A 21,584-nucleotide genomic window follows, 5' to 3' on the forward strand; every position below is an offset into this window, starting at 1 on the left:
GCTCTTTTTAATATTGTTGTAGTCCATTGCAGCTGAGCATGTTATAAAGATGTCAGAAACTCGAAGTTTCCTATCAGTGTACAGTACTTCTTTTTTAATGCAAGGGAGAAGGAACCAAAGGCCCGTAAACCTTCCTTCCAAGAAAAAACAAGAACAGTACAACAGAGAGCCAAATTCAAAATCTGTTCATTTTGAGATGCCTGGACACAATGCATTTGAAAGACGAGTAATTACAGGAAGTAGAAAATACAGGCAGAGAGAGACAGTTCCATAGTTCGCCTGTTGCATAAATGAAGGTCTAGGAGTAACGGTTAACTCCTGCATCAGAGAGTTGGAGAGAAAAGCGATGAGAATTTGTTGCTAAATGGGTGCTATGTGCCCATCATAATGGTAGAGGGTGCAAGCGTATAGTACAGAGGACCAGTAACCATTAAAGTAGGAAGAGAAAAGAAATAAAGATGCATTAATGAGGCGATGAGACAGAGGTTGAAAGGAGCCAGTAAGAGGAGATGAAAAGCCTTTGACTCCACCTTGTTGGGAAGAACTGTGTGTGTAGAGCCTCCCCACGCATGAGAGTTGTACTCTAAACTGGGGCGACTAAAACCATTGTATAAAGTCAACAAGTGTGCAGTGGTAAAGAAGGTACGGAGTCGGCTTAGCAAACCTAATCTCTTGGAAGCAGATTTTACAAGAGATGTATTATGATCTTTCCAAGATAAATACCGAGTGAATGAAACCCCAGGTATGTTTAAGGGCGATTCAGGATTGAGCTGAGTGGAAAACCAGAAAGAGATATCACATACAACGGCCTTTCCCCAAAAGTTTTATGTCTAAAAGACTATTATTTTATCATTATGTAGAAAACAAAATTTTCAGAAAAGTGCCAAATTAGCTGTCAGGACTACCATAATATGCTGACAGAGAGCCAGAATACCAGTACAATGGAATGACTCAGCTGAGCAAAAGCTATTAAAAGTTTATGATGAGCATTGTCTACTCAAAAAAGCTCGTCTAAGAAAATCTGAATATCGGAGGTTAAAGGAAAAAATTTTTAATGTTTCTTGATGAACTTCACAGTCTTTCTCACATATTGAGCAAAGATGCTCTTCAAAACATGGGAAACTAATATGATAAAACCTCCCTATGATGCAATGTGAAGACACTTCTGGCTGCAGCATGAGTTCTGTTGACAAAATCTTGGCACAAAATGAAAAACGAAAGCAAATCAGATCTGAGCAAGAAAAAAAAAAAGAAGAAAAGAAAAGGGAAACAATTTACATCTACAGATAGGAAAGATACAGAAAATCTGAGTAATAGCAGTGACAGGAGTGAAGATTCAAAATCACATGATCTTTCTGTACCAGATGGACCAACAGAACCCAAGAAATCTAGAAAGAGCCATAATATATTTGTGACACCACATGTTGCATCAGCATTAGGCGGGATTAATCTCTCTGGTATAGCCAGTGTGCGTCACCAGTTCTGTAGGAAGGGCTCTGGATCATGACGTTACTGATTAGTCATTATCAGGAAGTGGTATACGTCATGTTCGGATTAAGAATCTGGAATTGAGAGCTTCAAGAGAGAGATCAACCACAGATTAGCTTATATCCCTTTTCCTGCACTGGGATGGAAATCTCTTACCTGATTTTGCAGGTATCAAATCTAAACAAGTGGACAGAGTGGCCATATTGGCAGCAGGATTTGAAACAGAAAAACTACTTGATATACCAAAGGTAAACAGCAGTACTGGTGAGGAACACGCCAAAGCCTGCAATGACCTGTTAGAAGATTGGTATCTTAAGTCAAAAGCTAAAAGTTTGGTATTTGATACTGCAGCTTCAAATACAAGTTTACGGTCATATGCTTGGACACTAATACAGGCATCTCTTAGAAAGGAACTTACACAATACAAAGGCTTGGTATTTGATATTATTCGACAGCTTCAAATACAGATTTAATGTCAGGCATCTCTTGGAAAGGAACTTATATGGCCAGCCTGTCGTCACGACATATCTGAAGAAGTTTTATTAGATGTTGTAACTGAAACCCTTGGACCGTCATCTGGCCAAGAAATGAATCATTTAAACATTTTTAGAAGCGATGGAACAAGATCAGTCAAGAACCTTTTCAGCCAGGAAATGTGATGTTTAGTTCCACTCAAGAATTTCTGTATCGGGAAATGAAAATATGCTATTCACATGCAATAAATGAAGAACATCCACATGAAAACTACATGGAAATTATGGAGCTGTCTCACATTTCTAGGCAGTACACCTGATGGAGAATACAGATGTCGTTCTCCTGGAGCCATACACCATGCCCACTGGATGATGAAAAAAAAAAATATGTACTTTGAAAATACTGCTCTTTAGTGATCAGTTTAAGCTCACTGCTCGTGAAGTAAATGGTTTACTGAAAGTTGGACTGTTTGTGTCTGTGATATAAGATAGGTTCTGGAATGAAGCTCCAATCCCACGAAAGGCCCTTTTCAATTGTTTCAAGTTGATTAACATGCTTCAGTCATACCACGATGTCATTATTCGAGAGAATGCACTGAAAGCAATCAAGCGGCATTTCCGGTATTTTTTCTGAACACCTATCACCAATGGGTCTGTTTGACAACTCTATAAGCAGCAAAACAAAGGCTGCAATGGTTGCAAACTTAGAGACCACCAAAACCAGACTGTGCACATCGCACTCCAGCTATAGAAGTTGAAACTAGTCATCCATTAGAAGCATATATTACAAGCAGGTCAGTAAAACTTTAACGTAGTAACTGTAGACGGTGAAGCTGGAATTTCTAGAAAAAGTACCGTACTACCTGGCTAGCAGGTGACACTTATCTTGCCACATAGAAGAAAATCTGAGTAAAAGAGGTGAATGATAGCACAAAAAGAGGCATTAGTCTCACTGAGTATTACAACAGTACACTGACAAAACATGAAGACCGAAAGCAGTTTTTATTACAGACAGCCAAAATTCATAGGCAAAGGCACTCATCTTTCAGTAAATCTGCAGTCTTGCCACAATAAAGTACTTAAACTTTTCACTGAACTCTACTTATATAAACTTTATAAGTTTAATTGTATAATAAGCATAGATGTTATATGTGCATACCTAATAAGTAAGTAAATATATGGTATGTCATAGTATCGTTACAGAACTCTTCTGTCTACATACCTATGCTGCTGTCCTCGAAGAAAGGGAAGCAGCCGAGACAGGACGACACACTCAGTTTATTCATTCACACTCACACATTTATTCGTACCTAGCCCCTAGGGAAGAAGGGACAGATCCTCACTGCACCACACCGAACAGGGGTCAACTGTGCAGTGCATTCAGCGACATTCACAGCAGGGCCTGACAGCAGAGGTGGTTTATCCCTGCCATATCATACTGTACCCATCCCCTTACCAGCACCTGACCTAATCAGCTGATCAGACCTAATGCGGGCGAATATCTCTTCAGGGCCACGTCACCATTTATTCAGTCACCATTTCTCTCCAGTCATTCCTATCATGCACAGCCACTCTTCCTTACTCAACAAACATCCCTTTCGCATCTAACGCTCTGTTCACATTGTCCATCCATCCAATTCGTGGTCTTCCTCTCAGCCTTACACCTCTCATATCCGATCCAGTTATCTTTTTCACCAATCGCTCTTCGTCCATTCTTCATATGCCCAAACCATCGCAACACTCTCTGTTCAACTGGATCAGCAATCTCCTGCATAACTCCAGTTCTCTTACGCACTTCATCATTTCTCACTCTATCCATGCGCCTCACTCCACGCATGCTCCTCAGACACCTCAACTCCATAACATTTAAACTTTTACTCTATTCCATGTTTCAGCCCAGTATAACGCAGTCGGTACCACTACACTCCCATATAGTCTTCGTTTTACATCCATTCTAAGCGAACGGCATCTAAAGACTTATTTCATTCCTCCCACCACCTGTCCTACTTCATTCGTTCTAAACTTCACTTCTACATTTATTCTTCCATCTGCTGCAACATGTGACCCAAAATGCTTAAAACACTCAACCTCCTCAAGAAACTCACCATTCAAAACTGTATTCATCCTTCTACCATCTACAACCTCATACACTTCATCACTTTATTCTTATTCTCATTTACTCTCAATTTCCTCCATTCACACACCCTTCCAAACTCCTCTAACAACTGTCTCAATCTCTCCTCCGAATCACTTACCAGTGTAGTAGATGTAATAAACTCACTAGCATTTATACAATTTTGTTTTGTACAGCGATTAAAGTTGTTAACAATTTGTAAATAATGAACTCACATCAATAAATTTTTACCTCCGCCAAGGAGGTTGGTTGGTTTGTGAGTAAGATTACACAAAAACTACTGGACGCATTACCACGAAACTTGGTAGAAAATTGGGCTTACTCCATTAAATTTAGGTGCGGATCCAGGATTTTTTTTTTTTTTTCATTTTAACCCTGCGAGATAGGGTGTTGGAGGAGGTATGCGCTCTACTGAGTGCCATTCTAGTTGTTTTATGCATTGGTAAAAGTTGTTAATAAAACACTAACACATTTGGAACAGTGCTTGAAGTTATACGAATTTTGTTCTCTTCTCGGGTATCCCCCAAAGCCTTCATTTTCTGCATCCTCTAAATATTGTTCAGATCTGATGAAGTTTTTACCAAAAATATGTATTGCTAGTAGGAACAAGGGCAGCCTTGTGGATCAGCAAAAATCTAAAGTTTATTTTTTGGCCACCATACAGCTTGAATCTTTTTAAACGTGATTCTTACAGTGCATCCCAGGACGCACATGGGAGGATAAATTCCCTCAATCACATATTATCCACTGGGCAAAGTCAACAAGCATAGAAAAAAAAAAAAAAAAAAACAGCTTAGACGGCCTGGACACATGTTCTGCATGCCTGAACACTCCCTTCCCTGCTTGGTTCTGTATGGCCAACTCCCTGCCCCACGATGCAACACAGGGGGGCAAAAGATGAGTTGTAAAGATCATACAAGGACAATCCTGAAGAAAGCCAACATCATAACAGTAGATCTTGAAACTAATGCCTCTGACAGAAAACAATGGTGAGCCCTCTGCAGCGACGGAACTGATCATCTCAAAGAAGCTCAGAACCTGGACAGAGAAGAGTGTAGACAATGTAGGCACAACTAAAACAGAGCTCTCCCAATGGACCTGGACTTGGCTTGACAACTGTGTGGCAAAGTTTGCAGATCCGGAATTGGTCTGCACAGTCACACACGTTGGCACCGAAGACTGAGAAACATGCAATATTAGTGAGTATAGCTGCCGCCGTCTTCTGTAGTTGGACAGCTTTATGTATCCTCGATAAAGAAAGCATCGGCACCCTGGGGTTGGATATGATGTGAAATGCTACGTCCTTGTTTCAGTCGGTAGTGCTGGCATGCCTGTTTTATTCACAAAAATGGTTGAGTTGACATGTAGTACAATGTTATTGTGACGAATCCAGCTATATATCTGTAATATATAAGATAACACAAATGAAGGATACATAGCGACATAACCGTGTCGTTTCTCGTACATCATAGTCCGTATATCATAATGTCTCACACTGAAAGATGCCAATTTTTTTTTTTTTTTTTTTTTTTTATCATGGGCACGTGTGTGTTTGGTGGAAACACAATTGGAAAAATGGTTTTGATGAACTTTGGCAGCAGAAATGGAGTTGGATCCCAGATGAACCAGTTTCAGTTCTATGCCTAGTTGAAAATTTCGGAAAGGATGTTATGACCTCTAATAACTGTCCTCACTGGTGTTACATACTGGACCGCATACACCGAAAAATAGGGCGGGGCATCTCTGTGGAGTTTCACGCATCTCTAGAGACAGAGAGAGAGAGAGGTGGGGTTGCACATCTACAGTCTGATATATGTTACTTCACTGATGGCGTGAAGAGACAGTTTTATTCAGCAGAAAACTGTGGTAGCTGTGGTGATGGTGGTGATAAGGGTGTTGGCGGTACCTGTGATCAAGATGGTGGTGGTGGTGGCAGTGATAGCTGTGATGGTGGTGGTGGTGGTAGCTATGAAAATCATGGTGGTGGTACTAGCTCTGATGATGATGGAGGTGGTGGGGGTGCGGGTGGTAACTGTTCAGATAAAGCCCTCATTTGGACAAGTGATTTGCTGTTATGTCAGGCCACAAAACACTTACGCCAAAACAAAACGCTGTTCAGAAGCAGCTCTTTTTTGAGAAAGTGCTGAGTGGCTGTAACTTGCAATACTTTGGTAATAGAAACTCCGTGTACAAACAGCTAGATAAGGAGTTTATTACAAGCTCACAGTAAAATAGTCTGCCCTTCTCGGCTGCCTGATATCAACTGATGCAATAACGCCGTCTTTAGGCTTGGGAAAGCATGCTGACCTAGCAAATTTAGTGGGGGCATGTATGCATTGGGGGGGGACATATATACATCGGGGGTAGACATATTGTGGAAGGGGTACACTACTCCCCCGGGTAGCTGAGACGGTGTCTCCTGACACCGGGAGTTAAATGGTGTTTGATTATAGTAGGAAGGCAGGACCGGGAGGTTTGTACAAGGGATAAGTATGAGACAGGGGCAGTAGGGGAGACATGGCCATGTTGAGGGGAGGGAATTAGAACGATATATACAGATAAGATATACAAGGATTAATAGGCACAAATTCAGTAAGGGTCGAAGGTATATATAAACATAATGGGAATTACACAATGATAGTTTGATACATGATAAACAAGGTGTAGATATGAAAGTTCTAGTGTTGTTCTTCCTTCATTTTTTTTTTTTTTTGTATTTTCTGTAGGATACACTGTCACTCAGTAATGCGTGAAAGGAATACCATCATTTTCTAGTAGGCAGAGTGCTGTTCACAGTTTGGTTAATTGTTAGATGGCAATGGTAGTCACGGAATGTGAGGGCACTAAGTACGGGGAGTTTCTACGTCGTGTGTAGGGCGTACTATGCCTGTAGCGACTCTGATTTCCGGGAGTCGACGTTCCATTTTTCTGACACAACAATGCACTGCACAGATGATGAGTAGAAAACCTATGAAAGCGATAACCAAAGGGGGAAACACAACTGTTGGATGAACCCATGAACGGCTGAAGGCCAGAGAAAATTGATCCACAATGAAATCACTGTCATTGAGGAAGGTGAGCATGCGCAAATGAGGGGAGGTGATGGTAATGTTGGCAGATGGTAGGGTTGAAGGCATGTCGATTGGTTGAAAGATGTCATAGGAGTGTTTACGAACAGCTTGGTGATAGCGAGTGGCGTAAGTGATGACGGACTCTGATCTGATGGTACAATAGTCAGGTGCTTTGTAGAGACCACTAGCGGAGACGGAGCGAATGGAAAAACCAGGACACATGATTGTGACAGAGATGGGAACAGCAAAGAAGAAGTACTGGACATGGTTGTGGTGAGCATGGTGGACTGGGAGGTCAGGAGCTGGGACAAAAGAACAGGCCGAGTAGATGGAATGGTTGCGAACTAAAGCAGACTCACAGGGTGTAGCACTGCTAGGGAAGATAGCGAAAAGGTGGGCAGCACAGAGACGAGAGGTCGGAGTAAGGGAGGAACATTGCTGGAGGTCTGTGGAAGAAAGGAAGGCAACGGAAAGATGATCATGGGAGAGGAGGAAATATTCTGAAGGAACAGATACCTGTAACAAGGAGTTGTTGAGGCAGAAAGGGAAGGGAATGACGTGGAAAAGGTTAAAGGTTATGGCAGAACGGAGAGGAATATGGACAACGACGTATGTAGTGAGAAGAGTGGCTTCGAGAACAGGATAATAATATTCAAGGGAGGAGTAAGGGAGGACTGGGGAGAGACCGAAGGTGGAGTGAGCCCATTCCAGGACAGAACGGAGAGCTGAGACAGGTACTAAGTTGGCAGTGACACGGCCATTGATAGCATCGACCAGGATACGAACCAAGGTAGAGACTTGAGACAGGAGAGAGTCAACGGCCAGTTGGAGATTATCCATGTTGAGTTTGAGGTAAAAGAACTGAGAGATAACATTGAGATCTGAAAGGTGGCGTTGTAAGATATCGGTGAAATTGTTTAGAGTGGACGTGACTTCATTGAGTTGGGTTGTGAGCTTCTGTAACATAGTGTGTTGGATTTTAATGACTCGGCGTTGTGATTCTAGGGCTGAAGCTAAATGAGTGAGATCAGATTTGAAGCCAGAAATGTCACGGGCTGTAGCAACGCCAAACAAGCCACTCTAGAATCTCACCGCCGAAGTCGAAGAGACCTCGTTTCACACGAGAACGACCCACGGGTGTCTGAATGGAAAATGTGTCACTGAGCTCAGTGAATCTGTTACTTATGTATTGCAATTGCCAGGAGAGTGGGAGGAAAAGGTTATAGAGATACTCATTCGGGTTGTGTGTCCCCATGAGGGCCGTGAGATGGTTCCTGATTCCGCGGAGCTGGTGCGCGTAGGCAGGTAGGGCAATGGCTCCGTCGGCCAGGGGCGCAAGATCGTAGCGCAAAGAGGCGATGTCGTCGATAAGCATTATCTCGCCTCCCGAGCCGACCAAGGCCCCGGGACTTACTCCACCATCGTCCTGACCTGACCCAGACCCCAGGAGGGTCAGCACTGCCAGCAGGGAGATCGCTAACATCGTACCTAGAAAATCAGGGTAGAGTTAATGGGGGAGGTCGTGAAGAAGTTGATGGGCAGACCGCAGTTTGGACCGATATTGATTGGTTGATGAATGAGCAGGTGGAGATGGAGATGAAGGAGACTGAGGGATAGGTGGAGACAAGGTAGACTGAGGGATGGGAGGAGGGGAAGAGGGGGCAGGAGGTTGTGTAAGTGACTCTTCCAACACGAGGCCACGGGGTGCGCGCTTTAAGTCATCGACGTGGACCCATCTGGTGTCCCTAGTGGACAGGTCCTGGAGGTGAAATTTGTTGCCTTGTTGAGTGAGGACGCGGTGGGGCCCTGTAAATTTGTCATCCAACTTAGAGGAACGCGTATGGGAATGAGCAAAGACAAGATCGCCTACATTGATAGTGATAGGAGAGGCGGACTTATGTTGGCGCTGCAGCATGTCCTCCTGAGAGGAAGCCAAAGTGGATTGGACATACTGGTGGATTGTCTGGAAGTTGGCCAATTTTAGTTTAACATAATCATCCATGTTGTAGATGGGTTCTGGCTTTGAGGATAAGAGAGAGTATGGGAGATCCTTGTCAAAGCCAAAGAGGACGAAGAAGGGAGATTCAGCAATGGATGCATTGATGGAACTATTGATGGAGGATGCCACTTGGGGAATCCAGTCATCCCAGGACGAACTATGGGAGCCTAGATGTCTGAGGCACTCTAAGATTTTTCGGTTGTGGCGTTCTACAAGGCCATTGGAAGCCGGATGGTTAGGCACGACATTGCACTTACTGATATGAAAGTGGCGACAGATCTTATCTAGAAGGCTATTATTGAATTCTGTACCGTTGTCAGTAAGAATGGTATGAGGGGTACTGAATGGGCAAATTACGTGATCTACAAAGGCACGGGCAACGCTCTTCGCGGTCTTGTCGGAGAGGGGTACGAGGACACAGTAGCGGGAGAAGTGGTCGACCGCTACGAACAAGTACTCAGCGCCAGATTCTGTGAGAGGTAGTCTTAAGAGATCGATTGAGACAGTTTCCCATGGTTGTGATGGGATTGGGTATTGTAAGAGAGGTGCTGGTAAGCCGGTTGATCCTTTGTGGCGGTGGCAGGAGAGGCAAGAGTCACAGTGGGCATTTACAAGAGCTCTCTTTAGCTTTTGGAAAGCCTGTGACTGGTCGTTAGTCCAAACAAAGGGCACATTCTGCTTGAGTAGGTGGGTCAGAGAAGTGGCGATCTGTGCATAATTCCGGATGAAGCGACGATAATAGCCACTGAGGCCCAGGAAACTTCGTACAGCTTCGGTAGTGGTAGGTTCTGGGAAGGTAATGATCGCCTTAGTTTTATCCTCATTAGTATGAATGCCTTGTGCATCTACGACATGGCCTAGGAATTTGATTTTCTTTCGCAGGAAGTCGCATTTACTGAGATTGATTTTCAGGACTGCGAGCTGGAGGCGTTCAAAGACTTGCTGGAGTTTGGTAAAATGATCAGGGATGGATTTACTCACAACAATGATATCATCTAGGTAAGCAAAAAGAGAGTGTCCCATCATACCGCTGAAGACTGAATGGATATGTCGCATGAACACGGAAGGAGCATTTCTCAGACCAAAAGGGAGTCTCTTAAACTGAAAATGTCCGGAAGGGGTGCTAAAGGCTGTAACTGGGCGAGAGGACTCTTCCATTTCGACCTGCCAGTACCCGCTGAGGAGGTCTAAACATGAAAAGACTACGTTATTGTCATCAAGGGATTCTAGCAAATCAGTGAGGACAGGTAACGGGAAACGGTCTGGAACGGTGACAGAATTGACCTTACGATAGTCGACTACTGGTCTAAAGTTGCCGTCCTTCTTTGGTACTAAAAAAATTGGGCTATTCCATGGACTGACGGAGGGTTCAATAATGTCCTGGTCTAACATGTTCTGTACCATTTGATCTGTTTGCTTTCTCTGGCTGTGAGGAAATCGATACGCTGGTATGTAAATCGGCTGAGTTCCTGGGAGTAGTTCAATCGTATGTTTGACAAGGTCTGTTCTACCCATCCGTTCACTGGGTAAGGCAACAACGTTTCTGTACGAGGTCAGAAGGTCGAGGAGTTGAGGCATATTTTCTGGGAAATCTGTGCAAGTGAGATGTGAGAGCATATCGGGTGAATGCGTCGTCGCAGATCCCGTACAGTTAATAGTACATACACCGATTGGCGTATCATCAGTCTGAATAGTAGGAATTGAGGAATCCTGGCACACCTTTACGGCCGCTGGGTATACTAGGAAGTCTCCAATCTTTACACCACTTTTAAGTTTTAGTGGAGCATTTGTGACATTGAGCAAGTACAGGTAGCATAAACTGTCCTCTAAGACTGTACACCACGCTGACTCATAAGTCAAGCCATTCACACAACACGTCTCAGGTAGGGTTAGTACATCCACTCCTTCTTTCACACCGGCAACACGAACAGAGACTTTGGTGAACTCATGCGGTAACAAAATTGTGCACGTATTCGTTACTGCACGTTTCGTCTCTGTGTGTTGGAGAAGATCATGCAGACTGTGTGAGGTAGGTAACTGAGACATGTCTGAGTCAGTGATAGTGTTGTCGGAAGAGGATGTAAGGGCCATGTTCGAAGGCTGAGATGATGTATCAGGAGACATTGAGGAATTTATGTCCTTGCTCGCAGTCAGTAGAGGAATGATCTCTGTATTCTCAGATGATGATAGTGGTGGTTTGTGCTGGGTTGGACTTTTTGGTAGTGATAGGGACAGAGGTAATTGAAGGACTGATTTGATCGTAAGAACAGGACGGGGACATTCCATAGTGGAAACCGGGAATCCAGAAATGTCTATACTACCACAAGCAGGTAATAATGCAATGGAATGTTGTGCCATGGTGAAGAAACCAATAAGGGCATCTGCGGGATACTGCAAGTCATTAGTGACATGAAATTCAATGAGGATAGGGGGCAAATCTCTGTGGAGTTTGACTTCAAGGGTGACTCTTCCCTTAACCTTAAACTCTGAGCCGTTAACACCACATAGGCGAATGTCTGGTGGTTCTAGGAAACTGACGTGGCTGTGATGGCGATGAATAATTTGTAAGGAATTTTTGGAGATGAGATTTACTATAGATCCTGTGTCCAAGAAGAATGACGTTGGTATGTCATGACTGCTTCCGAGAATGACTAAACCCGAGGATGTTATGGGACCTACATGGCGGATGGGGAGTTGGGTTTCTGGTTCTACGTGATATTGGTCCGCTATGGGAGCGGCGCTTCCCCCGACTGTGGGCGGTTGAGGTAACGACATTCGTCAGTGGTGTGAGTCGTGCTTGATTTGTGGTATTTGCAGTGTGGACGACGTGACCGGGAAGGCGTACACTGTCTGGTATGTATGTATGTACGGTCTCAACTGGATGCTCGATGTCCAGGATGACCACAGTACCAGCAAAGAATTGTCTGTTCCGTCGGGCGCTAGATTGATCACGACCTGCGGTAGGAGAGCGATGTGTGGCAGGTCTGCTGCGTGTGGTGGGACGGGAGTGAGATTGGTCTGGGGTAGCGGAGGTGTGACAGACTGAGGAGGCCAAGGGTTGGGTGGTGCCCTGACGTGTGTAGTTCGAACCTGTTCTTTCATGAATGGCTTTAGTGACCTGAATAATTTTATCTCCTGGATTGAAACCAATTTCCAAGGCTAGCTCTCGCTGTTTAGGAGTAAACCAGTGAAGGAATCTGAGGTAACCAGTTAAATCAGCAAAGTTGGTGAGTGAAAGCATTGGAACGCCATTCTTGTCTTCTAACCATTTCGTGCCTAACAGTAATTGGAGCATCTCGCTACTAGTTGCTTTCATGGCAGCAGCAGCTTCGCGGAGCTTGGCATATTGCGCTGGGACGCGCAAGTCCTCATCTAGTTGGTTTAGGAGATTAATGAATCCCATGAGAGACGCGGTATTTGAATGCTGGCAACAAAGGCTGATGAGTTCCGTACGAAAATCAGCAAAGGTACGAATGCTATCGAAATGTCCTGCACGGATCGCGGATCCGATGTCTGATTTACCGTGGTGCAAGCGACCGAGGAGGTAAGCTACTTTAAGCGATTCCTCGGTAATTTGTCTATTGTTTATTTCTGTTTCGACTTCTCTGAGGAAATCATAGACAGACCAAGTTGGGTCCTGGCCGGTAAATTTGGGACGATTGGCATCGTCGAGATAGATAGACTGTGGAGGGTTGGCCATGGCTGGAAGTGTAGAATTGGTGGCAGGAGAGGTGTGGGAGAGAGAGAAGGTAGTGGCAGTTAAGGGCGAGCAAGACGGGGTATGAAGGGAGGCAGGAGAGGGAACGACAGGGGAAGGAGTAGAGGAAGAAGAAGGGAGTGTAGAGGCAGGAGTAGAGGAGGAGGTATCTGGATTTACGAGGGTAGGACGGGTAGTAAGTGATTCTGCGGGAAGTGAAACGGGAGTCTCAGGTACAGGGCGGTGGTACTCTTTGCCACTTCGTAAATGAGTGATTGTGTTAGAGTCAGCAGACGGGGTATGAGCAGGTGATGTTTCCGGGTCGAGAGGGCTGTTGGTAAGCAGTTGACGTGGAAAGTATGCCATTTAATGCGGCAATGGAAGATGAAAGGATGAAGATGGATACGTAGGTGGAAATGTATAAATAACAATGAGAGAATGGAGTACACTAGGTGTGAAAATGAATGAAGGTGCGGGCATGGATGGTTTAAATAAAATGCAAAGGATGAGATGTAGTATAAATAACGTAGGGGAAGATGAAAACGGGGTAATGAAAATGAGATGGAATATTTACAATAACCAATCTGTAGAGAAAATCGAGGATAATCTCTATAGAAAGGAAAGATATACTATAGTTACACAGTAGAAACGGGAGTGTCGAGATGGATGACGTGCAGGGTGGCTGGGCGTAGCTGGGCTGGGGCGGGGCAGGGCGGGGCGGGGCGGGGCGGCGGTGGAGAGACAGCTGAGCGGAGAGGAGAAGAGACGCCGTGATGAATCACCGGCAGGGAGTGGCGGTCTTAGGAGGCTCCGTAATGCAGACCAGATGCGGGCGACGGCGGAGGCCGGTGGTGGGTGGTGAGGGCAGATGTCGGCGCAAGGCAGGTGTAGAGCTGGTGAGTTGCAAATGCAGGGAATGGTGGTGGGCAGGTAGCGGGCAGATAGTGATAAGTGGCATCGTGGGGGCAGGAGCTATGATGAGTTCGGAACAGGTGCTGGGAACAGGTGCAACAGGTGCGTAGGTCGGTGACGGCGACACATGCGGTCAGGAACAAGGCGTATGGGTGCGGGTGTTTGAGAGGTGAGCACTGGTGAGAAAAATGGTACACTCGAAAAGCACAGCCAAGGTATAGAGGCACGGAGGAGGGGCGAGGCTGGCAGATGCGAGTCATCGTGTATCTTGTTGTATCACTAAAAATCCAAGGAGGCGGTCAGAATCTGATGGTTCGAAACACCTCTGCTACCAAATGTAACTTGCAATACTTTGGTAATAGAAACTCCGTGTACAAACAGCTAGATAAGGAGTTTATTACAAGCTCACAGTAAAATAGTCTGCCCTTCTCGGCTGCCTGATATCAACTGATGCAATAACGCCGTCTTCAGGCGCGGGAAATCATGCTGACCTAGCAAATTTAGTGGGGGCATCTATGCATTGGGGGGGACATATACATCGGGGGTAGACATATTGTGGAGAGGGTACATGGCCTCAGAGGGTATACTTGTCCTGACCACGAGAAAGTATACCTGGTAAATAAAAAAAAAAATCTCAAAATCTCTCCACTTACTTTGCAAACTTGTGAGGGAAGAGTTGGTTCAGGTATCCGAGCACCAAGCCCCGACCAACAGTCCATGTGGCTACTCGAAGCGGCTGAGACTCTGGCTCACTGAACGGCACCATTGAGTATACACTGGCACTGTCCACAGTACGCAGTGTACAGAAAGGTACAGCAAAAGCAGTTACAGAAGCCAGTATAGTGTGTTTTACAATAAGTCTTGCCTGTCTTTTTTTTTTTGTTTATAAACCCACAGACCTTAGTCATATATATATATATATATATATATATATATATATATATATATTGTGTGTGTGTGTGTGTGTGTGTGTGTGTGTGTGTCAGTGTGTCTGTTAACAAAATAACTCGGTTTCTATCCCAGCTTTACCTAACTTGGCGGAAAATTTAAGAATCAGCCCAGTGATTGACCTGTTGTTTCAGTGGTTGACCTGTTGTTTTTGAGAGTAGTAGATTAAAGGACAAGGTCCATTTAAGCAGTTTTTATGTAATTCAGACCATTTTTTATGGATGATTAAAGGGTAGAGCATCGATGAAGCTACTTTATTTTCAAATTAATCAGTTAAATATCAAGAGTATATATCACAATCAAATTTTTTACTGTGTAGCTTAAACAGTTCTGATTCGATTTGGATCATGCTATTAGGAAGGGTCGAGGGTTAGTCTAGGATAACATTTTGAGAGTAACAGATCAAAGGTCGAGGACACGTGGTACACTCAAGTCAGTTTTGAATCTGTTTCCTCCAAAGCAGGTAGAAAAATTTATCGTTAGGCAAGGATGTTCAGAGAACAGTTGGAAATAAGGTCAAACAGCATAGCCAGTGTTCGGGCTGTTGAGCAATGGTTGATCATGGGTTTGACACTCTCTGAGTGCTGCTTCTTGTTCTTCTGTAGTGTCATACAAGCCTTTCTGCCACATTAAGAGCCCAGAGACCCAGAGCTAGGCGTTCCAGTGACTATCTCCTTGTAAGGTATGGGTGAGCAGCTGATTCCTCCCCTCATGACGATATTGAACAATCCTGTGTTATTGACCCTTATGTGCTACATCCGTTTACATCACGTTGAGCCACTAGAACACAATTTGTTCCAAAGAAGAAGAAGAAGAAGCATTCACAGAGTGCAACACCCATGCCATACTCAAGTATTCATCAAAGGGCCAAGCATTTGACTTTGTCCTGTGGCCGTGACCTTCAGTTGTTTTAATATTCATAATAGCTCATCCTTATCTGACCTCAGTCATTCCATCAGATTCGATTCAGTTCCGATCAGACCTGAGCTGGCTTTACCCATTTGATCTTTACCTTTAATATCCAATGTTTTCATCCAAGACTGGCCCTCAAAACTGCCACCAAGTTTGGCCGAAATCGAATAAGCAATCAGTTATTGAGCTGAACATTTGATCTTGCCCTGTGACATTGACTTTGATCATTGACACACACACACACACACACACACACACACACACACACACACACACACACAACTTTACTAAACCTGAAATGTTGTAAAACTATCTTTGAATGTTGACAGATAATCCTTTCCTAACCTGAGCTGGTGTAAAGTCACTGCGGTAAATGAGTGATTAGCATCGCTGACTGTGTAGCTGCCGGCCCGATACCGTCATGGTTCAGATCATGATGTGGGCACCTGACTCAACCGACTCAGGTGTCCATTCACTCATTATGGGATGAGAGGTTTAATGAGTGCATAGGGCAACATGTAAGGAAGATAAATGAGGTAACGTGGATGATGCACAGCCTTGTATCCCAGGACATTGGATGACTAAGCGCCTCATTGTGTCTGTCCCGACCATTATTTTGCCTTAACCTCAATTCAACCAACCAGTTTGGTGTATATTGGGCCAAAGCTGTTACAGCTGACTTTGCCATGACCTTTGTCTTTTTGCTAAAAAAAAAAAAAAATTAGTTGCTTGTGTGACTCTCAACTCTTCTACTAGTCTGGTCCATACTGTCAAAATTTTCTGAATTATATTCTTCACAGAAAGACGGACTAATAAATACACACACACACACACACACACACACACACACACACACACACACACACACACATACACACTCGTCCTTGCAACATCTGGCATGTGGGTATAATAATGGGACAGATGAAAAAGAGCTGATGTTTCAAATCTCAGCCCTCCCACCCCCATTTAGATGAGCCAGTGCTGTCGTAGCACTCTAGCATTCGTACATTTTGAGAATTTTCTAATTATCGTCGGCGCAGCAAGTACTAAAAGGCATGATAGTCAATGCAATTATAATACCTGAGAAAATATAGTCTTATTAATCATTTAACTATCAGAGGCCTCTTATTTAGAGAATCGGACAATATCAGGGATTTTGTATATATATTCTTTAATACAGACCATGATTTAAGTGGTTTGAATCATAGGTCAGTGGATGTATGGCCCATTTCACTGGGCAGTTGTTGCCCAGTTGGTGTGTTTTATTTTCCTGTTTGTGGATCGTACAGTGCACTCCCAATTTTTAAAGTGGGAAAGTGGATGATGATGATGATAATGATCAGGTTGATGATAAGTTGATTTATTTATAACCAGACAACTTAATCCCGATGGGGTTGCCACGAACGAATCGCCTACTGTACATGCCACTCTGTCCTCCATCAGGTTGCTCTCTATGCCGCTCACACCCTTTCATTTTCCTCTCCACTCTATCTCTCCGTCTCATCCTTGATTCGCCCTCCACTTACCACCCTTCACCTCACACACACACACACACACACAAACACGGCATCGTCGGAAGTAGACGTCCGTTACCGGGGCTCCATACCAGCTAAGCACGGCCAGAGGCATTACCTAAATAAGTATCTTTGAATGAGTCAAGCTCGGTACCAGGTTAGACTAAATGATTTGTCATTATTAAAAGGAAAAGAAATAATAAGTTTAAATAAGACTGGTTCAAACAACAAAAAACCACGATGCGTTGAGTCAGCTGGGTTTGTTTATACTACAGCAACACGGGGAAAGCGTGCATACTTTGTAAGTAAATACTCTGTTCCATTAGTATTACAAAATGGATCCATACTTCAGTAAAACAAATTTGGAAAAGAAAAGGGCTAAAAGTAAAAAGCAAAATGATGATTTCTACCAAGAACTGGTTGAAGTGGAGACTCACAATAGACTGGTTGAACGTGTACACAAACTAGAAATGGCTTTCAAAAATGAAATTGATGAAATAAAGAAGCAAATGCAGTTGCAAAAGGAAGAGATAGAAAAACTGGGAAGGGAGGCCAATAAGAAAGACACAACCATCAGTGAACTAACACTGGAATTGAATACGCTTAGGAAGAAAGTGAGTGAAATGGGAAGTACAGTAGTTAATCACGAGAGTGTTATGGAAGAGTTAAAAAATGACACAGAGACAATTAGAGAAGCAAGCAGTCATATGGACCAGAGCAGTGATATTCAGGAGAAGATAACACAGGTGAATGAAGTTGTGCAAAGCTACAAAAATGATGTAGAAACCACGTATGCTGAAATGGTGAAAGTAAAGAAAGACTTAGAAACAAGGGTGGAAGAAAAAAACACATTAAAAAGGAAGTGAAAAGAATAATCCAAAACAATCCAAAGTTAGTCAGAGATTCAGTAGAAATAAATAAATCAATAGTAATCACTGGTATAGAAGAGGAAGAAATTAAAAACAAGATCACTAGAGACAAAAAGGAGATGGCAAATGTAATGAGCTTACTGAAAGAAGTATCAGAGGAAATCTGTAGTAAAGACATAGAGGAACACAAAACGTTAGGGAAATACGAGAAAAGCAAGACAAGACCTCTAAAGGTGACTTTCCAGAGTGTAAACACTGTGGAAGAGATACTAAAAAATGCAAAGAATCTTATGGAAAAAGAGGAGTTCAAAAATGTATGGATAAAAAGATGCCTAACACAAGAGGAACTGGAATTACTGAAAGAGAAAAGGGAGGAAGCAAAAACAAAAAATGAGGGAAGATCAGAAAAGGACAAGAAGAAATTTTTTTTACAAAGTAATAGGATTGCAGGTACGAAAGTGGTACACAAACAGGATGGAAGAAAAAGGAGGAAGTTAGTAGAACCATGTCATGACAAGTATATAAACAAGATGATACAGTTGATGTACTCAAATGTGGATGGAATGGTATCTAAATTACTAGAGATGAATGATTATGTCAGAGAAAATGAACCACAAATAATATGCCTAACTGAGACAAAATTAACACCAAGGATATCCAATGACATACTAAACTTAGAGGAATACAATATATGGAGAAGAGACAGAAATTTAAAAAAAAGGAGGAAGAATTATAATATTAACTAAGAAAAATCTAAAAGTCAAGGAAATAAACCTAGATATACCATCACAAGTAGAACTGATTGCAGTAGAGATCGACACATCTGAAGGTAAAGTAATTGTAACCAATTTGTATATGCCACCCAGATCAAACACATGGGAAAGAGACGAATATGAGGACCTGGCAGAGAGTACAATTCAGAGTATAAGATCCTTGCTACATAAAATGTAGAAATGTAGAAATCGGAAAGAATTATACTAACTGGGGACTTCAATACAAATATAAATTGGAATACTCTAGATATAAATAGCCAAGAAAGCTGTTGGGACCAAAATCTCCTGGATCTCGTACAAGAGTTTTTCTTAACGCAACATGTGAGGGAAACCACCAGAAAAAGAGGACTTGATGTACCTTCAGCGCTAGATCTAATATTTACTAGGCAAGAAAATGACATTGACAGTTTAATATATCACCCTCCACTCGGCAAAAGCGATCATGCAGTACTAAATTATAACTTCAGGATAGCATATGACATAGTAAACAGCAATGACAGTTACAAAAAGAGACTAAACTATAAAAAGGGAAATTATCAAGACCTAAAGAAGTATTTCTTAGAGGTTGATTGGGAAAATGAGCTTAGAGGACAAGATTTAAATGCTGTATATAAAAAATTTTGTGAATTTTATGAAATAGGAGTCCAGAAGTACATCCCACAGCACAAAGAAGCAGATAAGAAAATACAGAAATGGTTCAATACAGAATGTAAAAAATCAAAAGAAAGAAGAGATTTGTTGTGGAATAGATACAGAAGGCACAATAGTGAAAGGGCGTATAATAATTACAAACAGGCAAGAAACGACTATACAAGTATAAGGAGGGAAGCCCAAAAACAGTTTGAGGAGGATATAATAAATAAAAGTAGTGATCAACCAAAGCTGTTTTACAGCTATATCAGAAGCAAAACTAAAGTAAAAGATATAATACAATCCATCACGGACGAGGGAATCACTTATACACAAGAGAAAGATATTTGTGAAGTACTAAATAAGAATTTCCAATTAGTTTTTACAGAAGAAAAAAATTTTGAGAGGGAATATGTGGAACACGCATGTCTACACATACTACCAGATATACAAAAAGTAATACAGGAGGAGTTAAGTAGATTAGACAAAGGAAAAGCAAGTGGTCCTGATGAAATTTCATGTTGGGTGTTACGAGAATGTGCAAAGGAGTTAAGTAAACCATTATTTTAAATTTTCAAGAAATCCTTGAGTCAAGGGAAACTACCTGATATTTGGAAAAAAGCAAATATAGTCCCCTTATTCAAGAAAGGAAATAGACAAAATCCTCTCAACTACCGACCAGTATCACTGACCAGTGTTGTAAGCAAGGTATTAGAAAAACTTATAAGAAAAGCTTGGGTAAATCATCTAGAAGAACACAGTATGATAACAGAAAGACAGTTTGGTTTCAGAAAAGGAAAATCATGTGTTACTAATCTGTTGAGCTACTATGACAGACTAACAAACACAATACAGGAAAGGGAAGGATGGGTGGACAGTATCTATTTAGATTTCAAGAAAGCTTTTGACACAGTACCACACCAAAGACTTTTATGGAAGCTGTACCATCAAGGAGGAATTCGAGGCAAACTGTTTTGTTGGATGCAAGACTTTCTCATAAAAAGAGAAATGAGGACAGTAATAAGAGGAAACTACTCATCATGGAAAGAAGTGACTAGTGGAGTACCACAGGGTTCGGTGCTGGCACCAATCATGTTTCTAGTGTACATAAATGATATAAACAGTAACACTGGAAATGAGAGCTATGTGAATATGTTTGCAGATGATGGAAAAATACAAAGGAGAATTACTAACACAGACTCTTGTAGGGAGCTACAAGAAGAATTAAATAAACTTCATGAATGGAGTAGTACATGGCAAATGGAATTCAATGTGGACAAGTGTCATGTAATCAAGTTTGGTAAAAGTGGAAAAAGACCTGATTGGGATTATAAGTTAGGAAATAAAACCCTATACACATCAGAAAGAGAGAAAGACCTAGGTGTAATTATCAATAACAGACTATCTCCGGCTGACCACATCAGCGAGAAGGTACGGAACATGTATACACTGCTTGCAAATATGAGAATAGCATTCACATACATAAATGAAGACATGCTAAGAAGGATAATAACATCATTCATTAGACCAACCCTGGAATATGCATCAATAGTCTGGAGTCCTCATCTCAAAAAGCATACAGACAAGATTGAAAAAGTTCAAAGGGCCGCTACAAGATGGACACCAAGCTTAAGGGACCTAAGCTACGAAGAAAGACTAAATAAACTGAATCTACCAACACTACAGGAGAGAAGGAAAAGAGGTGACATGATAATGCTATATAAGTGCATATCAGGAAAGGAGAAAATAGACATAAATGATTACTTAACATATGAAGAAGCATCAGCAAGAGGACGCTGCAAAAAATGCATAAGAATAGAGGTGATAAAGACGTAAGGAAATTCAGTTTCCCAAACAGAGCAATTGATCAATGGAATGCACTACCGAATGAAATAGTGTGTGCCAAAACAATGCACAAATTTAAGGATCTGTACGATAAATATGGTCTAAGACACGGGACAATACGAGCTTGACTCATTCCTGTAAAGATACAATTAGGTAAGAACAATTAGGTAAGAACACACACACATACTTGCTTCTCTCCACATGGCCAAACCATTTCAAGGTACTTCTCTTAATACGTTCTAGCATCTACAGGAGTAGTAGTCGTTGTAGTTGTAGTAGCAGTAATAGTAGTAGTAGTAGTAGTAGTAATAGTAGTAGT

General features: G+C 42.4%; 2 protein-coding genes across 2 annotated transcripts in view; both read right to left on the reverse strand.

The window, feature by feature from the left end:
* The window catches only part of LOC145407291 (glutamate receptor ionotropic, delta-1-like), a 528,461-nt gene that overhangs the window by 489,628 nt on the left and 17,249 nt on the right, over positions 1-21,584 (reverse strand). The gene's annotated exons all lie outside the window — the stretch shown is intronic.
* The window catches only part of LOC145406044 (glutamate receptor-like), a 60,894-nt gene that overhangs the window by 38,122 nt on the left and 1,188 nt on the right, over positions 1-21,584 (reverse strand). Inside the window, exon 3 of the mRNA XM_080277233.1 lies at positions 14,428-14,556. Coding sequence (XP_080133359.1) covers positions 14,428-14,556 — 129 coding nt within the window. The remainder of the gene's footprint in view (positions 1-14,427; positions 14,557-21,584) is intronic.

This window comes from Coenobita brevimanus, chromosome 8, assembly GCF_032717465.1.
Source record: "Coenobita brevimanus isolate Jiangsu-jjx chromosome 8, ASM3271746v2, whole genome shotgun sequence".
Classification (NCBI taxonomy): domain Eukaryota; kingdom Metazoa; phylum Arthropoda; class Malacostraca; order Decapoda; family Coenobitidae; genus Coenobita; species Coenobita brevimanus.